Consider the following 18,725-nt stretch of genomic DNA (forward strand, 5'->3'; position numbering starts at 1 on the left):
CTAGTGTTAAATTTTTCAGTATAGGAGTTCAATTCCCAGCGTTCTCACAAACTATTGTTTTATCTTAATAGCACTTGAATCAGTTTCAAGCAAAATGGCAATGACAAAACAATAGCAGTAACAACAGCAGCACGTTTCAATTTGAGGACATATTAGCACTTTGCTCAATATTCATGTTGGTTTGCTCAATAATCGTGTTGGTTTCTAGATTGACTCCAAGTTTACTACGACCACCCAGATAGTGAAGCTAGTGGGAAGCCACACAATCAGCAAGATCACACTCCGCATCGGAGACCTGAAGCGCACCAAGATGGTTCGGACGATCAACATTTACTACAACAACAGGACTGTCCAGGCAGTGGTCGAGCTCAAGAACAAACCAGGTTAGTGGAAATAGTGGTTTGGTATGTGGTCTTTAAAGTAATGAGGAAAAGTAGAAAATGCCTGATATGAGGATACGACTCACAAAAGTTTCACAGTTTTAAGCCAACTTTGTTCTAGATAAGTTTTATCTCTACAGACACTAGACAGGTAAAATCCTCATGATTTGATACCAAACCAGAGTGAGAAAAGATTTAAACCCTCCATCTGTGGTGTTGTCTTCTGGTCAGAGAGACAATTATCAATTATCAATCATCAATCATCAATCATTAAGATGGGGACGCCACTTAGGTGCGTATTTTAACCCAAATATGAGTGAAGGATGAGTGTAGAATGGTGTGAGATGATCTGTGTAGCTTTGTTACTGACTAAGATCAGCTGTTTCATTAGCCAGGATCATTTATTTAAAGCCCAATGATCAGGAACAGCTGGGTCCAGTTTTGAACCATCAAAAAGCTACTGACTATCTAATAAGACAATCTTACACCACTTGGCTATTAAACAGACATAACTGTCTATAGAATTAGACGCCCTGATTAACCAAAAGTCTAAGGATAGTAGTTTTAAACTGTATTTCCAGGTTGCATCACATAAAATCTAGTTCAGTAAATTAAAGACTTGTTTACTCTATATTTAGTTTTCACTATATTTCTTGTAGGCTACAAATTAAATTGTGTGCTGAAAAAGTAGGCTATTTACCTCTCAACCTCACTGTTTTGCAGCAATGTGGCACAAGGCCAAGAAAGTGTCTGTGGTAAGCGGCCAGACAGAGGTGAAGATTGAGTTTCCGCTGCCGATAGTCGCCTGCAACCTGATGATAGAGTATGCGGACTTCTACGAGAACCTGCAAGCCTCATCGGAGAGTCTGCAGTGCCCCAGGTGCAGCAGCTCTGTGCCAGCCAACCCCGGAGTGTGTGCAAACTGCGGCGAGAACGTGTTCCAGTGTCACAAGTGTCGGTAAGTGTATGATTTTTTCTTTCCTTTACGAAGAAAGGCGTAAAACTGCCAATAAGATGCCTATTGGTGGTCTGCATTTTTAGTGTAGGCTTTTCCAATGGCTGCTGGAGTTGTTCGGTCTTCTCTTCTTTTCCTCTTCATGGCAACCTTAACTAAATACATTTTTCTTCATCATCCATTTTCCATCCTGGCCATGCGACCAACTTGCTTCCTAGAAGAAATGTCTTTAGGCCCTCGTGGATGGGCAAAGTTAAGGTTAAAAGAGTCAGCCAATTTCTTTAAACAAAACTTTTAGTCAAATTTGGAGTATCCATTTTCTAAATTATAAATAAACCTTGTGTAATGTTGGAATTTTTTTACAGAGCTATAAATTATGATGAGAAGGACCCGTTCCTGTGCCACGCCTGTGGGTTCTGCAAGTACGCCAAGTTTGACTACACTCTGACTGGCCGACCGTGTTGTGCCGTTGACCCCATAGAGAATGATGAGGATCGCAAGAAGGCCATTGCTACCATCAACAGTCACTTGGAGAAGGCTGACAGAGTGTACAAACAGCTTGTTGGGAATAAACCAACGCTTGAGGTTGGTTAATTGATCAGAACAATATCCAGATTTGTTCAACGTAATGTAAAGTTAACATGGGAGGATATTATAGATGATCGTAATGTTACTGTTATAATTTTAAATGATCAAGATGTCACTAGAATCATTGCAAATGATCACAATGTCTTCTTGGTTGATGAACATTGTTGCAGCATTCACAAACTGTTTGAAGAATATCTAAGAACTCATTTGATGAGCTGTCCACAGATGCTGCTGGTGAAGATCAGTGAGCACAGACTAGAGAGAAGCAGTGACGAGGCCAACACACAAACAGGCAACTCTACAGCTGTAGTCAACCAGGTGAACAGAGCCATACAGCTGCTGGCCCAGCGCTACTGCGGTGACTGCAAGAACTCATTTGATGAGCTCAGCAGGATCATACAGGTCAGTTGTTGGAAATGTTATTTGAGGGATTATTGGGGACATATTCCATCACGATTTGTACAAAGGAAAGGTTTCACAAGGTTTTGTAACGTGGAATAGTGATGGAAGATGTTTGCAATAATCCTTGATATTATCAAATTACCTTCACCAAAATTGAAATTTAAGGATCTTTATTTTTGGTTATTAAACATTTATATGTTAGTAATGTGCAGTTTAAACAAAGTTGAGCCTCACCCTTTGGACCCCTTGGATTTTTATGTTTTATTTATTTATTCACGCTTATTTTTAACATGTTGACAAACGGTAAAACAGCTTGAAAAGACAAAGTTAAAAACCAAGTTTGTGGTGGACATTTGTACAGAGTATGGTCAAGTAAGAGTAGAAAAATTCCTGTTGGTGCAAGCTACAGAGAATCTACCCATCGTGTTAACTTTTACTCATTCTGTCAGTTAATTTTAGGTGGAGCTCTTGTACCAAGCTGTACCACTCAACATGAGTTGCACATCAGACTTGACTGAGATAAGATGAGATACCCACTATCAATCAAACCTTGATGTTCAGAGGGTCAATAAAAATCCTGAGGTGGAAACAGAGAATCTCTTCTCAGTGATTGACTGAAAGCAAAGTCTTGTTAATTCTTCAATAGAAAAATTTGTATTCAAACTCCCCTGTTTCTCAATCAATGTTTTATCCTTCTTAGCGAGTACACGCCTGCAGACGAGAGCTGGTAGCGTACGACCGGCAGCAGCTGGAGCAGTCACGTGGAGGTCGTAGTGGTGGCAGTGGAGCCAGTGGGAGCCGTCACGACAGTGCGGCCACCACGACAGCCGCAGGTCGCTGCTACGGATGTGCCAGTGCCGCTACTGAACACTGCCTCACTCTGTTGCGAGCCCTCGCAGTAACGCCCAGCAGTCGCAAGATATTGTGTGCCCAGGGACTGATACAGGAGCTGGTGGAGTTCAACTTGCGCAAGGGAACCGTTCAGGTTGGGGAAAGTATTTCAAGTTGACGGTTTAAAAGATAGGTGGTAAATGGTTGGTTAAGTAAGATACTTAGGAAATTGAAGTTGTCTTATCAGGCTGCAAGGCCAACATTGTTGTGGCCATTGTTGTTTGGTGGTGGATTTTGATGCAGGTTGACCTTGCATTTATCCGTCCATACCATGTGTAACATATCGAGCAAAACAAGTGTGTTAGTGAAGAATTAATTGCACTAAAGAAATTTTAATGGTTTTATTGGGATGCGATCTCATAACATTACTGCCTTAGTTTCACAGTCTGTTATACTGCAGACTAAGCTACAACTTTTTCATCCCCACAATAATACACTCTCAATAAGGTTTTAATAGATGAGGGAATATCAAATCAAAATAATGTAGGGATATCAAAATTGGTTATAGACTTGATGATAACTGCTGAGTATATTAAAAGGATGGTTTTGGTAATTATAAAGTGAGATGGACAACATTCTCTTCACCTAGGAGACCTACTTTCAAACTACATTAGTTGATTTAAAGCTAAACATAGGCTATGCATCATCTTTCACAATTGATTTAGTATCATGAGATTCCCATCTTGATACAAAAACGCCGAAACTATCATAAATCTTAAAAACAACAATATAATTTAATTTCCCAAGTTTTATGGTCATTAACTTCTTAGTTTATTCAGTTAATTTTTTAATCCACTGATACTCATTTTTTATGATTCAATCATTCATTTTACTTTTCAAAATGGTTCTGTTAATACTGTAATATAAATCTTCTGGTCTGGAATCTGAATCACATCCAATCGGTTAGCTGTGAACTGTGGTGTCGCTACCATTGCTCATCCTTTTTACTGATCAATTTGTCTCAAGGTCTGCCACGACTGCTGTTGCAATTCTGCTTCTACCCGACCTAAGTTCCCTGACAGATATAAACGTTGAAAAAATATACATATGATTGTGACGAGTTTTAGGTTTAAGGGAACTGTTAATTTACAAACTTGTAATAATATTCGTTGGTGCAGGTGCAGGAGGAGGTCCGTCAGCTACTGTGCATGGTGACCAGAGACAACCCTGAGGCGACAGAGTCCCTGTGTTCCCTCATCATGGAGCGTATATCAGTGACTATGAGAGGTCATGGCACAGTGGACCTGGGCTACTCTGTGAGACCTGAGATAGCTCTACTGGCAGCTCTCATACAGAAGGAGGACTCTTGCTGGGAGCTCAAGCTGAGGTTAGTATATCACCATCATCACCAACATCTTCATCATCTATCATTAGGGCTTTTTGCACTCTTCTGAAAAGCCTCTAGAATCTCTACGCAATATCAGCTGGCATAATGGATAGCGTAGATGGAGCTTCCTAAGGCCCGGTTCACACGAACGACACACCTAGCAGACTAGGCTTGGACTAGGTAAGCACGACTGGGTAGCGGACCTCAGGATCACACCGGTTCACACGAGCGACAAGTCCACGGACTAGGTGAAAATATCGAGATCAAAACCACTCGGTTCCATCACTGGTGCACAATGAGAACAAAGGTAAGAATGCGAGCTGCAGCTCGACTACCTGATCGCTCGTGTGAACGCTCCCATAAGGCTACATGTACTGCTACGCAGTTCGACTGGGCGACTGGGTAGTTGCCACGACGGACTGGGAAGCGGGGCCCGACTAGGTTTTGGGACATCAAGCTTGAACACGACTAGCTAGTCGGCGTCCTAGGCTCGTGTGAACGGCTCCATTTGGTCCTGTGGTCCGCTACCCAGTCGTGCTTACCTAGTGCTTACCTAGTCCAAGCCTAGTCTGCTAGGTTTGTCGTTCGTGTGAACCGGGCCTAAGGGATTGCCTGTTCATAAGTCATCTTGCCAAAAGAGTAAGCCGTTAATGACTCTATCTTTTTACAATGAAATTGCAGACGTTCAGCAGTCTCATCCTGAAGACCGTATTTACACCTACAAAGAGACCCTTTCTGTGTGTTTTCTTCTCAAGGCAGTGTCCTTTGACAAAACCTACTTCATTGTTGATATTGCCCTGGTCCACAAGGAAAGGAGTTCCACTGTAGTTTGTGCCAAGGGAGATCTAAATGTGATATTTTAACGCAACAAGCCTTTACCTCTATCGTGTATGTATCAGTCTCTCTACAGTAGCTTTGCTAGTCCCCCCCCCCAGAGACCCCCCAGAGATAGAGCTTTGCTTTGCTCTATCCCTAAAAAAAACTTGTATTCGCCAAACAGTTTTTTAAATATAACGTTGTTGATGTTCAACAGGTCGGTGATGCAGCTGTTCTTGATGGCCAGCAAAGATAACAAGTCACCTGTAGTGATGGAGTCTGTGTTGTTGCCTTGTCTCAAGATACTGCAGAGTCTGATCAAGCCAGACCAACCTGGCTCCAAGAAGAACAAGGTAATAGAAGAGTCGGGTTTAATAAATGGAGAGTATTCCAAAAATCCTTTTTTTACGTCTCAAACTACAAATAGTTGCTATAGAATAGTATTTATATTTGTATATATAAAGGAAGTATCTCAAAAGTCAAATAAATATATTTATATTTTTAAACTCACTTCAATAGTTTTTTGTGAATACTCTATTATAATGGACACTAAAAAACGTTAATGTAATATTAGATAGGACCAGAAATCTTTCTTGAGGGTTGTTAACTAATTATAATAACTGATAATAATTTAGGTCTTTCAGTCAATTGAAAACGACTGTTGTTCAAACTTGAGAAACATTTGTGTCTCATATTTTAACTAAGGATTGCATCCTTTTTTAACAATATCTTTGTAGTAAGGCCAAAACAGTTCTAGTCTTGTATGTGCATAAAAAAATAAACATTTTATTCATTATTTGTTTACTTTGAAAATAAACCATAATTTAATAATCCATCTATCTCACAGGATAAGACATTGGATGCTTTAGCCACATTGAGACCTACGGAAGGAGTTCACATTGACCGCAACAAATGGTTAGAGAGAGACCCGAACCACACCTTTGATGCTTGGAGAAGGAGAATGTACTCCAAGGATGCAGAAATACCTCCTGCCAAACCCACCTCTAAGGTTAGTAACAGTACAAGTGCAATAGCAAATTATATGTGAATTTTTATGACTGGGAAAAAGTCTTTGAAGTGAAGTAGAATTATGTACAAGACTGGGATTTGTGGGAAAATTGCCAATATCCTTTTGGCAAATGTCTGTTTATTGACAGTGTTACATAATTGTTTTTTAACTTTGTAATGTAAAGTAAGAAAGTTACAATCTTGGGATAGAATTACGGTGTAATCACCAATACGCAATATAGTACAACAATTTTTGTATAGCCTAGGTTCTTTTTCTAGAAGTTGAGTTAATTTATCTTCTTTGAAAGCTTTTTAATGAAGTGGATGGTACTAATAATTAATATTACTTATTTTAATCGGTAAATTTTGATCATGGTATCTGTCACAGGAGGAGGTGCGAGCGCACTACATGATGGAGAAGTACGCCAAGCGGTGGAGAGAGCGCACCATCAGTCCTGTGCAGCCACTGAGTCTCACTGACTCGGCGTGGCTCAAGAGTGTTCTGTTCAACTCCAGCTCTCGGCTAGCAAGGCAGGTCGCATGTAACATGCTTGAGAGCATCTGCCAAGTTCCTGTGCGCAAGAAAGAGGTTTGTCCTGCTGCCATGTTTAACTTATTGTCTAGGTTGGTTGTTTTAACACTAATCAGGCTGCGGCTGAGTGGGGTACATAAAATTTTGAAGGTATTTCCAAGCTGATTGACCTCAATCAAACTCAGAATAATTCACAAGTAATTGTTACATCATAATATATAGGTTTAGGCAGTGCTTGAGTTCTTGAGTTTGAGGTACCAGAATTGAAACTAGTGGGAGCTGTGATCCTGCCTCTCTGATTCCACCATTTGTGTTTTTAACAAAAGCAGAACAATTTGCAGCATCAAGTATTTGTCAACAAATTTGTCATAGAAAAATTTTTCATCCCAAAAAAACTGGCTGAACACCTTTGGACACATTTACCTCTGCACAACAATAATAATAGTTCTTTTATTGCAGTCGACAAAGTACATTGCATTACAAATAGGGATGGACGGGTCCCGAAATTTCGGGAATTTTTCGGGAAAAAAATATTCCCGATTATCGGGACGGGATTACATTTGACTCGGGAATTTTTCGGGACGGGATTTGGTCCGATCGTCGGCGATTTTTCCGCTTCGCGAGTGCCGATAACGCCGTTATTGCGAGCGATAGGTCCGCGAACGCAGGAGACGAAGTCATTTCGACGATTATGCCGTGACCGCGGAGTCCTACCGACGACCGCGCCGTGACCGCGAGTCATACCGACGATCGCGCCGTGACCGTTGAGTCCTACCGACGATCGCGCCGTGACCGCGGAGTCCTACCGACGATCGCGCCGTGACCGCGAGTCATACCGACGATCGCGTCGTGACCGCGAGTCATACCGACGATAACCCCGTGACCGCGGAGTCATACCGACGATCGCGCCGTGACCGCAAGTCATACCGACGATCGCGCCGTGACCGCGGAGTCCTACCGACGATCGCGCCGTGACCGCGGAGTCATACTGACGATCATGCCGTGATGGCGGAGTCATGCTGACGATCGAGCCGTGATCGCGAGTCATACCGACGATCATGCCGTGACCGCGAGTCATACCGACGATAACCCCGTGACCGCGGAGTCATACCGACGATCGCGCCGTGACCGCAAGTCATACCGACGATCGCGCCGTGACCGCGAGTCATACCGACGATCGCGCCGTGACCGTGGAATCATACCGACGATAACCCCGTGACCGCGAGTCATGACGACGATCGCGCCGTGACCGCGAGTCATGACGACGATAGCGCCGTGACCGCGAGTCATGACGACGATCGCGCCGTGACCGTGAGTCATGACGACGATCGCGCCGTGACCGCGAGTCATGCTGACGATCGCGCCGTGACCGCGAGTCATACCGACGATCGCGCCGTGACCGTGGAGTCATACCGACAATAACCCCGTGACCGTGGAGTCATACCGACGATCGCGCCGTGACCGCGAGTCATACCGACGATCGTGCCGTGACCGCGAGTCATGACGATGATCGCGCCGTGACCGTGGAGTCATACCGACGATAACCCCGTGACCGCGATGTCATACCGACGATCGCGCCGTGACCGCGAGTCATGACTACGATCGCGCCGTGACCGCGAGTCATACAGACGATCACCCCGTGACCCGCGAGTCACAAGTTTCTATAGGTACCTGTAAATTGTTACCCATTTTTTGGTTTTTATAGATCAGTGCCACAAATGGTAAAAATTGATTTCTTATGTCTTTTTTGGTAACTGCAATACAGTACTTTCTTTTTATGCACAGAAAAAAATCCCGTCCCGTCCCGTCCCGAAAATCGGGAAGGAAATAAAAATCCCGTCCCGTCCCGTCCCGAACTAAAAATTCAATCCCGTCCATCCCTAATTACAAATGTCAATAAATCAAACAATAAAATTGATCAACGTCAACAATTAATTGATCTTTGCTCATTATACTACATTCCACTAACACCATGCACAGGCCCACTTTTATAAACGGGCAGACTGGGCATATGCCCAGGGGCGCCAGTGGTTGGGGGGCGCCCGAGGGGCGCCCTAAACCACCGCCCGCATTAGGAAAAATTGGGTTTTATCAGCCGGGATTTCAAAAACAAAATGGGTGATTTCAACTTGTAGTTAAGTGAATTTTCCTTATTGCAAAAGTAAATAATTACAACAAAATTGAAAATACTCGACTTTCAGGTTATATACCTCGTGTAGTCAGGGAAAGGCAGGCAGCAGTGTGAACCGGGCGCACTCACTATACTATCAGAGGCAGGGAGGCCTGCATGGTGGAAGGAAAATGCATGGTATGCTATTCCCATCATATGCTGACGTCACTCAGATTGCAAACACTATTTTACGATTGAGAAAAATTGTAAAAGCAATAACAATCAAATCAAAACAAATATATACTTATATGGCAATACATCTGCTGATTTTTTGTTTGCAATTTGGGTGACGTCAGCAAATTACGGGAATAGCACGTAGGGCAGCTGTAGTCTACGGGCATATACGGTTGACTTGCCCCTCCTCTCCCTCCCAGTCCCACCCCCATCCCCACAAGTCACAACTTAACTACCAACTACCGCGCGGCGCCAGTCCAGTCCAGTAGTCCAGTAGTCCAGTACTCCTCAGTAGTCACTAGTCAGTAGGTTGTGTTCGTTCGTGTTGTGACTGCTGCACAGTCGTCAAATCAGTCACAACACAACCTAAACTGTGACAGTCACTAGTCAGTGTTGACACTCACACTGCAGTTAGTGAACCAGTAATAAATAAATAGAGAAGTGTTGATACAAGTAGGCCTATAAACAGTGAAATATGCATAAAGAACCTAGTGGAGCCGAGAGCCGCAAGCGGTTGGATCAAAGAAAACAAACTCAAGAAGCAGTTTTAAAGAAAGTGAAATGTATTAACCAGCATTTCCACTGATACGGAATTGAAAACTCCCTCCCGAAACAAAACTGGTAAAATACACGCTAATATATAAATGTATAGGCCTATAGTAGAACCATGGAAAAAACATACTCCCTTAGTGGAATCTCATTCAATACATGTGTAATGCAATAAACTGCACATATTGTACTGTAACTTACTGAACAGTAATCAAATCACTGCGTAGTGCAATAAGCTACTGGCGTAGGGCAAGAGGCATTTTTAATAGCAACTACTGTCAAGTTCATTGCACTCACCCCAACCCCCAACCCACCTGCTATGAATTTCGGCGAACTGATGAGTCAACCCCCCTTCCCTCTTCCCCTCCCTACACTGCTGTGGTCAAAACCTGTATAGTTATATATATATATAAGGGGGCGCTGCTTTTGGGTTTGCCCAGGGCGCCACTGACCCTTAACGCGGCCCTGACCATGCATTACGTAGGGGCCAAAGCTATGTATTTTAGCTTAGTCTCACTCAACAAACGGTAACTATTCCAAAAACATCAGGACATCATTAAGACAAAATATTAATTCTGAATCTAAAAAAAGTCATCTGTACTATAGCGCCTTCATGAAGGTTGCAAAACCAGTTGGCACAATCTGCATGACAATAATTAAGATTTTTTCCAGTAGGTAATGTTTACAGTACAACTCTCCCATAAGATAGGGAAAGGTAGAATCGATTGAAGATCCTCCCATGTGAGCACTCTTTACTTTATTCTCCTTGCATTCCAGATGCTAGACCTGTTGACTGGATTCCTGGCAGAGCTAGGAGTGGCTGGTGAGAGTGCTGCAGAGTTTCTTTCCCTGTACCAGAGCCTGGTGCAACAATCCCCGTGGAAACAGTATCTGGCTGTCAAGGGGGTGCTGATGTACCTCGCTGAGCTACTGACCAGAGAGATTCAGGAACTTCACAGGCTAGAGGAGACAACACTCACCTCAGATTTGGCTCAAGGTCAGTCTTCTTGTAGGAAAAAAATACCTTGCCAAGGAATGATTTTTTGTAGTAGGCAAAAATAATGATCTCAAAAAATATTTTAATTTTTGTTTTTTTATTTTATCTATGTAAGAATTGAATCTCATATTTAGTTACGCCTGCTGTTTTCTAGCTCCATTACAATCTTTGAGTAAGAAAAAAAGATATTTTAAGTCCAACAAATCTGGGATTATTTTTGGAATTTCCGTAATATGGCGATTTTTTAGGACAGAAATGATGCAGTGTAATTGTAAAGATGGGAGAGGATTTCAAAGTTTGGTCAATCTTCAAATTTTTTTGTAGGATGATTTGTTTTTGCTTTTTGCTAAGGATGTCTCTGAAGAAAACTGATATTCAAACTTAATTTGGACATTTTTACAAGATTTTAAATATTTAGTTTAACTATTCTTTGTTTGTGTAGGCTATGCCTTGAAGATGCTGACTGAGCTGATGGCCTCGTTCCTGGAGCAGGACAGTATCAAGCAGCTGTACAAGGGACGGCTGGTGGGAGCAGTGCTCAACGGCTACCTGTCTCTGCGGAGACTAGTGGTGCAACGGACCAGACTCATTGACGAGACACAGGAGAAACTGTTGGAACTGTTGGAGGAGATGACTACAGGTGAGAAGCCAGTTCTCCATCACATTAATTTTGGAATACGTCCCTATTGAGCTTTTCTGGGATTCCATATGTTGATTGCAGTGCTTGTATCCAAGCCTTTCTGTCACTACCTACAGCCAGTTCTAGAAATTTTAGGAAATTCTGTGAAACGTCTTTGTTTTAAAAACTTGAACTTCAAGTTGACCTTACACTACCTCACTTGGACTCAGATACATGTCTGTAAGGGAGTAGCCACACTACCTCCACTACTTTTTTATCCACCTAGAAATCCTGTTAGGTCATCCTTCTTGTCAAACATGTTATTCTAACTCATATTATTCAATGAAGTCTGATTCAAGCAAGTTATTAATGTGCAGGTACAGAGGCTGAGACCAAAGCGTTCATGGCCATCTGCATAGAGACGGTGGAGAAATGCAGCCAGGACGATGTGAGGACTCCGGTGTTTGTGTTTGAGAGGCTCTGCTCCATCATCTACCCAGAAGAGAATGACGTGGGAGAGTTCTACCTGACTCTGGAGAAGGATCCTCAACAGGAAGACTTCTTGCAGGTAATTATAAGGAAATTAATGTCCTACAGACCATTGTCAATAGTTCAAAATAGTTTGTGTATTATCGAGGATTTCTAGGAACTCTAAAGAGAAGTTAATCCAAGATTTGAACTCTAATTTGGAAGTTAAGCGGTTGTAGATTTTGTTTCTAAAATGTTGATTAACTGATTTGGGTTTTCGGTTCGCGTTGTGGTTAGAGCACAAGATTACTGTTCTGCAAGCTTGGTTCAAATCAATCATTAATGGTAATACATATAATAATATTGTAATCAAAGCTGTATGTTGCATGTCAATTATAGCATGGAGGCAAAGATTCTGTACTTGAGATTTCCCTCCACAAAACCCTCTGTATTTTGATTTCCGGCTCTCATAGTTTTGACTCTCATGATTCCTTTTGAGGTTTTGTTGGGTCTTAAATTCTTGTTACGTTACCACTGTCTAGGTAAACTTTCAAGTGTAAAATGAGCATAAATGAACAAGAGTTTGAGACCATTTACACAAAAGCAGGCCATCTGATTCCATCTTTCCTCTCCTTTAAATATTTTCCTTCAGGTGATTTTATAATTTTTTTGACTTGCATAACTGACAAAGTATTGTGAAACATTGTGTCTACAATTTCTGATTTGTTACAGGGCCGAATGTTGGGCAACCCTTACAGCAGCAATGAGCCTGGCTTAGGACCTCTGATGAGAGATGTGAAGAACAAGATCTGTCAGGACTGTGAGCTGGTGGCCTTGCTAGAGGATGACAACGGTATGGAGTTGCTGGTCAACAACAAGATCATCAGTCTAGACTTGCCAGTCAGAGAGGTAAGCAGCGTAAACGCATACCACTTTCATGTTGACTAACTTGTTGTAATGTAATGTTGATTTACAAAGTTGTAATAGGACCAACTCTCCTATATGGATCTGAAGGAAGGAGGTAGAGATGCCTGAGACTCTTTGGTGAAAATGGTTTGTGAAGTCTTGTGGTTGCTGAAACTAAAGTAAGACAGCTGGTATGAGCTGGATATGAAATAAGAAGTAGAGATGAAGCTGTGACAAAAAGGCAAAACAATTATTAGAGAAAACCATGGACAGAAGAAAACTTATTGGAAGCTTTGGTTGAAAGCGGAATTTAACCTGGTCAACCAACCCTATCCAAGCCTACAAGTTAAAATTTATTTTGTTTCATCTTAAACAAACTGAATAACTTTTATCCTTTAACAAACTCACTGTGCCTTTAACATTTGGACTAGAACACAAACTATTGTTTACAGGTGTACAAGAAGGTGTGGGTGGCGGAGGGAGGAGAAGGTGAGGTGATGAGAGTTGTCTACCGTATGAGAGGTCTGCTGGGAGATGCAACAGAGGAGTTTGTGGAAACATTGACAGCCAAGAGTGAGCAAGAAGTGGACAACGAGGAGGTCTACAAGATGGCCAATGTTATGGCTGACTGTGGGGGATTGCAGGTTTGTCTATTAGTTTGCAACAATAGTTGTTTGAAACACTTGAAACTTACCAGTTGGGACATCCTGAGGAGCAAGTGGTCTCTCGTGCATCGGGCTTCAGTCCCCAAGGTCTCGGGTTCAAATCCTGTGAATCACCTATGGCTATTAGTTATGTGATACCACCCTCTAGGCCTAGCGTGAAGTGACTTGCTGATATAATCTGGGCTATAGCTTAGTGCCCCTGAAGGAAAGGCATAAAAAATTCAGATATTATCTTGATTTAATTATCAATAAATTTTCAACATTAGTCAGCTGTCCTGTTTGAAGAATGTTTTTTGTTCTAAAATGTGATTTGCCTTTTTGTTATCTTACCATTTATTCCAAAACTCTCCTCGTCTACACTCGGGACAAAAACAATTTAGGTTTGTTTTCTATTTTCCTACCTAGACATTTCCTTAGCCAAGCCATCTACTGAATCATCACTTCTATGTATTGACAGGTGATGTTGAAGAGACTAGCCAACATCAATGACACGAGCAGGTCCAGGTCACTGCTACAAGTACTGCTGAAGCTGTTGTGTCTATGTGTCAAAGTAAAGCGCAACGTAGAGGTGCTGATCAGACCTGAGCTAGGCACCGTCACAGCACTACTCAACATCCTACAGCTGTGTCTGGCCGATCCTACGCAGACTGCGCTCACTCAGCAGATACTTGATGTAAGTCGATAAGCACCATAATCACTTGGGGTAGTCCAATGCAGGATTTTTTTATCAGTTTCGGATTTGAACTGTAAAAAGTAAAATATTTCTCAAATCTAAGTACTTACAATTTTGTAAAAAAAAATCTATTGAGATACTTTGACAGGATTCTAAGTCTTGTGATAAATTTCTAAATTTCTGCAAAAAAAAAATAAAAAAAAGCAGATATAATTTCTACTTAAGACTTAATAACTCAGGGTCTATTCTTTCAGGTGGGATTTGAATAGTATTGATATTTTTCAGGAATCTTGTTAAATCTTGTTTGAATCGCTAAATCAAAATTACCAATAATCATCATGATGTTGCTGAAATTGTGGATAATATTTTGATGCCACCGTGATTCGCCAGAGATTATCATGACGTTACTTAATGCGAGATACAGAAGATTTAGTTTCCACTACAGTACATTCAGGAATCTGTATGGAATCCAATCTTGGAAATTGCTTGATATCTCTAGTATTGAAGGTTTTGAGGAACCTAGCTTGTCTCTAATCATGAGTAGAAGAGTAGCTAGAGTATTGAACTTGATGTGTTCATTGTGTGTTTGTAGGTGATGGAAACAGTGTTGTCGAAGGTGTCACTGTTGTCCCAAGAGGAGCTCAGCAGGTTTGCCACTACACTAGGTGGCCCTGAACACATCAGGTTAGTCACCACAACAAACATACCTCACCTTCAAAATCTATGAGTAAAGACACTTCTGGTAATTAAAATTTTTAAATAAACTTAGAGGATCCCTGGCCAAAATCAGAGTACAGTAGTAATTGGGTTATTTTATTTTATTTCTTCTCGTATTGAGTCTTATTAGCGAATTTCCCTTATAGGGAATAAGCTATTACCGTAGTACTCATGGTAAGACCTGGACGCGGGACCGATTTTTTTTTTCGTTTTGAGGTCCCTAGAGGCCAAAAACACCATCCGTTCAAATTCATATATATATATATATATATTTATATATATATATATATATATATATATATATGTGTCCGTCAGCACGATAACTCGAGCAAAAATTATCCGATTTTGATGAAATTTGGTACAAACGTGTAAACCTACGTTTATTCGAACGAGTTCGCGATCCAGCATGATCGGACTATGGGAACGGGTGTTTACGGGGGGTTTTATGGGGTAAAAATAGGTTTTTCCCATTTTTGACCCAAAAAAACATAAAATTTAGCAATTTATTTCCAAACCATTTTGTAGAGCTTCAAAAAACAAATAATTTAGTATATTGAAGCGTTATTATGCGCCTAATGGTTACGGAGAAAATTCCAAAAAATTGTAAATTTAAAATTCCCATGTTATTCTTATGGAGAATGAGTAAACTGTTGTAGTTTGCTTGTTTATGAACATATTTTGATCAAATTTGGAAAATGTTTTTATTTCTTACTAACTATTAACATTTTACAAAAAAAACTGTTTTACCCTCCCTGATGCAGCAAACCTAAGTACTTGTTAAACTAATTCTATTTAAATCGGGAATAAATGTTATATTTTTAAGTAGACATTTCAGTGTAAATCCAATCAGTCAAATGGAAATTCGCTTAGTCTGCAGGTTTGCTGCGGCGGGGGTATTATATGATTGGATTCAGTCAATCAATCAATCAATCTCTGTAGCTAGTCATTCCAATCTCCCTTGTCTCCGCAACTGGTAACTCTATACGTATCACTCACAGGTCACTGCTGGAGATGACAGAGACCTGTGTCAATGTCCGTACCAACTCCACACTCCTACACCATCTGACCACTGTGTTGGCAGCACTCACCTACGGTAATCAAGACAAGATGGCTGTCCTCATCGACCACTTCCAGCCTTACCCATTAGACTTCAACCGTTTCGACCTGGAACACACACCAGACAACGAACAAAAGGTGAGTTCCATCGGTGGAAACTGAAGTGGACATTCCATCCAGGGTTTGCTGTGGCTATGTTTTTATGGAAAGAAGAGTTGGTTTTTCGCTTTGGTTTACAATATAAGTTGTTATTTCAGTTAAATATGGTTTAAAAGTTAGACAAGACAATTTGTTAATCAAGTTTGACTGTTTGCAGATGGAGTTGTTCTGTAACCTTACAGCTGGCATTGACCACACACCTCTTGGAAATACACTTAAAGATCACATCGTCTCCCTGGGTATTGTGGATAAAGCTCTGGAGTATGTTTCGGTGAGTATATTATACATATTTTATTATAGTTTCATTTAGTTACGCTACTACTTACTACGGCGGAACTTTAATCCAAGTAGATTTTTGTCTAAAAAAGCTATTTCAATACTCCTATGTCCCTGTTATATCATTTATCCCTCAAAGTTTCCCAGTTTCTTATTTGTACCAAGTTTCCTATTGGTTTCATACTTCACTCGTTTATTATTATTGCAATTATGCACATATGGTATCTGGTTTTCTGTATGATTTCCCGAGTAATTATCTATTTTAGAGTAATCATCTCCCCCATAGAGTAACTATCTGTTTTACACAGCATTTATTTGTCATGTAGTGCCATAAACATTGCCAGTGATTAATTTATTTAATCGTCAAATTAGTACCGAGTTCCTCAAGTTTGTGGTGTAAAACTGTAATTTCCATTTTTCTCTGATTTTGATTTTAGTCCTTATAAACCATTTCCATGGGTCAATTGATGTATTTCAAAGAAAATTCTCCAAGAATCAAACTGTATGAAATCTATTTGTTGCATCCACGTGTAGTAACCATTCATGTTATTGGCAGATGCACGCTCCACCAGTCAAGCCTTCACTGATGAGAGCAGACAGTGATGAGTGGAAGGAGTACATCTCTAAACCTTCACTCAAGTACATCCTTCGTCTGCTCACTGGCCTGGCCACCCAGCACGAGCCTACACAGGTAAACAGCGCAAATAAACACAGAATTTTTGGAGCTACTACCTCCTTCTTCGGTTGTAGATGTAGAGTCCAAGAATTACAAAGAAATGAATAATGAATATTGGTCAGGAAATGTTTTACCGTTAATATTACTGAGTTACCATTTCCTAAAAACAATTTGTTTCCCAGTTGGCTGTGGCGGCAGAATGTATTCCTATCATCCACCGACTGGAGCAGGTGAGTTCAGACGAACATGTCGGCTCACTAGCAGAGAACCTGTTGGAGGCTCTACGTACCAACACAGGTGTGGCCAACCGTATAGAAGAGGTGCGCGAGCAGACACGGGCCGAGAAGAAGCGGCTGGCCATGGCGATGAGAGAGAAACAGCTGGGGGCTCTGGGCATGAGGACCAACGACAAGGGACAGGTGGGTTTAAGTAAAGCTTGTGTGATGTGGAGAAGTGTTTTGTTCTGTTGAAAGATTGAAAGCACAATGATGGAATTAAGAAAATCTTAAGTATATAGAATATAGGCTAGGAAAAAAACACCTCCCATCCATTGTTTTTTTTACAACACAAACTGCATCGTGGAACTGGTTGACACAATTCCCTATTGCGTAATCCTGGGTTTTCTGGAGAAGTACAACAGAAAAAAACTAATAAAACAATATTTTTTTGTCATTTAACAATTTAAAAAAAAAAACACAAAAGAAGTACCTCAATAAATGTGCAGTTATTAAATTTGTGAGTAGGAATTTACAGGTCACGTGTGAGCACCTGGCCGCAGGAACTTTGGGTAAAACACACACAATAGAGGTTAGGTTATGCTAGTATCGCACACACAATAATTTCCGTCTACTCCTCAAGACCGCACCACAAAGATTGATTTATTTCTGTGGGACCTGGCCGAGCACCAGTGACTGGGCCTTGCGGGGTGCGGGCCGCACTCGACGTGTTAATTGACTTTAATCAAATCTAAAACTTTTAAAGCTGTTTCAGCTAGGCTTTCTAGAAAAAAACACAGTTATGTTCTTGGAATAATCATTGTACCTATGTTGAAATGTTTTTGCACAAAACATCCGAGTGTAATGTTGTATGTGTGTTTGTAGGTGACTGCAGAAAGCAATATTCTGCAGCAGATTGAAGACCTCGGAGAAGAGACAGGGCTCGTGTGTGTTATCTGCAGGGAAGGCTACAAATTCCAGCCTGGCAAGGTATAGGCCTGCAATATGTTTACTTCTTATTGTTTAAAAAAGATTACAGCATCTGACTCAAACCTTAACCTTGCTATCATGCAGAGTGGGCCATTTCCGATTCACGATTCCCTTGAATATTCAAAACAGCTGGTATCAAGGAATTTTAAATTTTTGGTACTTTGAGACTTTATGAGGGATTTTATACCTCAACTGGCATATCTAGTTTTTGATCATACAATACTGCATTTCATTAGGATTTTTGATTTTGCAAACTTTGCTTGGAACCCTCTGCAATTGTTATAATTTTTAGAAATTACCGTAGTGAAAAAATTTAAAAATCATCAAAAAACTTTTCCAGAAAAAAGGGAAAAATATATTTTTTTAATAATTTACTGATTTTTCCTGTCTTGAACAAATCTTAGGCTACAACTAATTTTCCTAATTGATGAATAATTTACTAATACAACTAGACATTCTATCCCCATGTTAAAGTTGTAGCCAGGTTTTTAATAAAATTTGTCTTAGTTGATGTGA

At 40.9% G+C, this 18,725-nt stretch overlaps 1 protein-coding gene across 4 annotated transcripts in view; it reads left to right on the plus strand.

Annotated features, from left to right (window-relative positions):
* LOC128992431 (E3 ubiquitin-protein ligase UBR4-like) overlaps positions 1-18,725 on the plus strand; it is a 92,001-nt gene that overhangs the window by 64,363 nt on the left and 8,913 nt on the right. For all 4 annotated transcript variants that reach the window (XM_054416001.1, XM_054416002.1, XM_054416004.1 and 1 more), the window contains exons 61-81: positions 209-383; positions 1,104-1,338; positions 1,701-1,920; positions 2,149-2,325; positions 3,026-3,310; positions 4,335-4,543; positions 5,577-5,712; positions 6,207-6,368; positions 6,756-6,956; positions 10,570-10,789; positions 11,232-11,429; positions 11,786-11,976; positions 12,609-12,785; positions 13,235-13,426; positions 13,905-14,120; positions 14,713-14,804; positions 15,836-16,031; positions 16,210-16,323; positions 16,885-17,019; positions 17,187-17,423; positions 18,105-18,209. In XM_054416001.1, the coding sequence (XP_054271976.1) occupies positions 209-383; positions 1,104-1,338; positions 1,701-1,920; positions 2,149-2,325; positions 3,026-3,310; positions 4,335-4,543; positions 5,577-5,712; positions 6,207-6,368; positions 6,756-6,956; positions 10,570-10,789; positions 11,232-11,429; positions 11,786-11,976; positions 12,609-12,785; positions 13,235-13,426; positions 13,905-14,120; positions 14,713-14,804; positions 15,836-16,031; positions 16,210-16,323; positions 16,885-17,019; positions 17,187-17,423; positions 18,105-18,209 (3,873 nt within the window). The remainder of the gene's footprint in view (positions 1-208; positions 384-1,103; positions 1,339-1,700; positions 1,921-2,148; positions 2,326-3,025; positions 3,311-4,334; positions 4,544-5,576; positions 5,713-6,206; positions 6,369-6,755; positions 6,957-10,569; positions 10,790-11,231; positions 11,430-11,785; positions 11,977-12,608; positions 12,786-13,234; positions 13,427-13,904; positions 14,121-14,712; positions 14,805-15,835; positions 16,032-16,209; positions 16,324-16,884; positions 17,020-17,186; positions 17,424-18,104; positions 18,210-18,725) is intronic.

This window comes from Macrosteles quadrilineatus, unplaced genomic scaffold (genome assembly GCF_028750875.1).
Source record: "Macrosteles quadrilineatus isolate MER2022 unplaced genomic scaffold, UCM_ALF_1.0 Scaffold_4__1_contigs__length_99947679, whole genome shotgun sequence".
NCBI lineage: Eukaryota > Metazoa > Arthropoda > Insecta > Hemiptera > Cicadellidae > Macrosteles > Macrosteles quadrilineatus.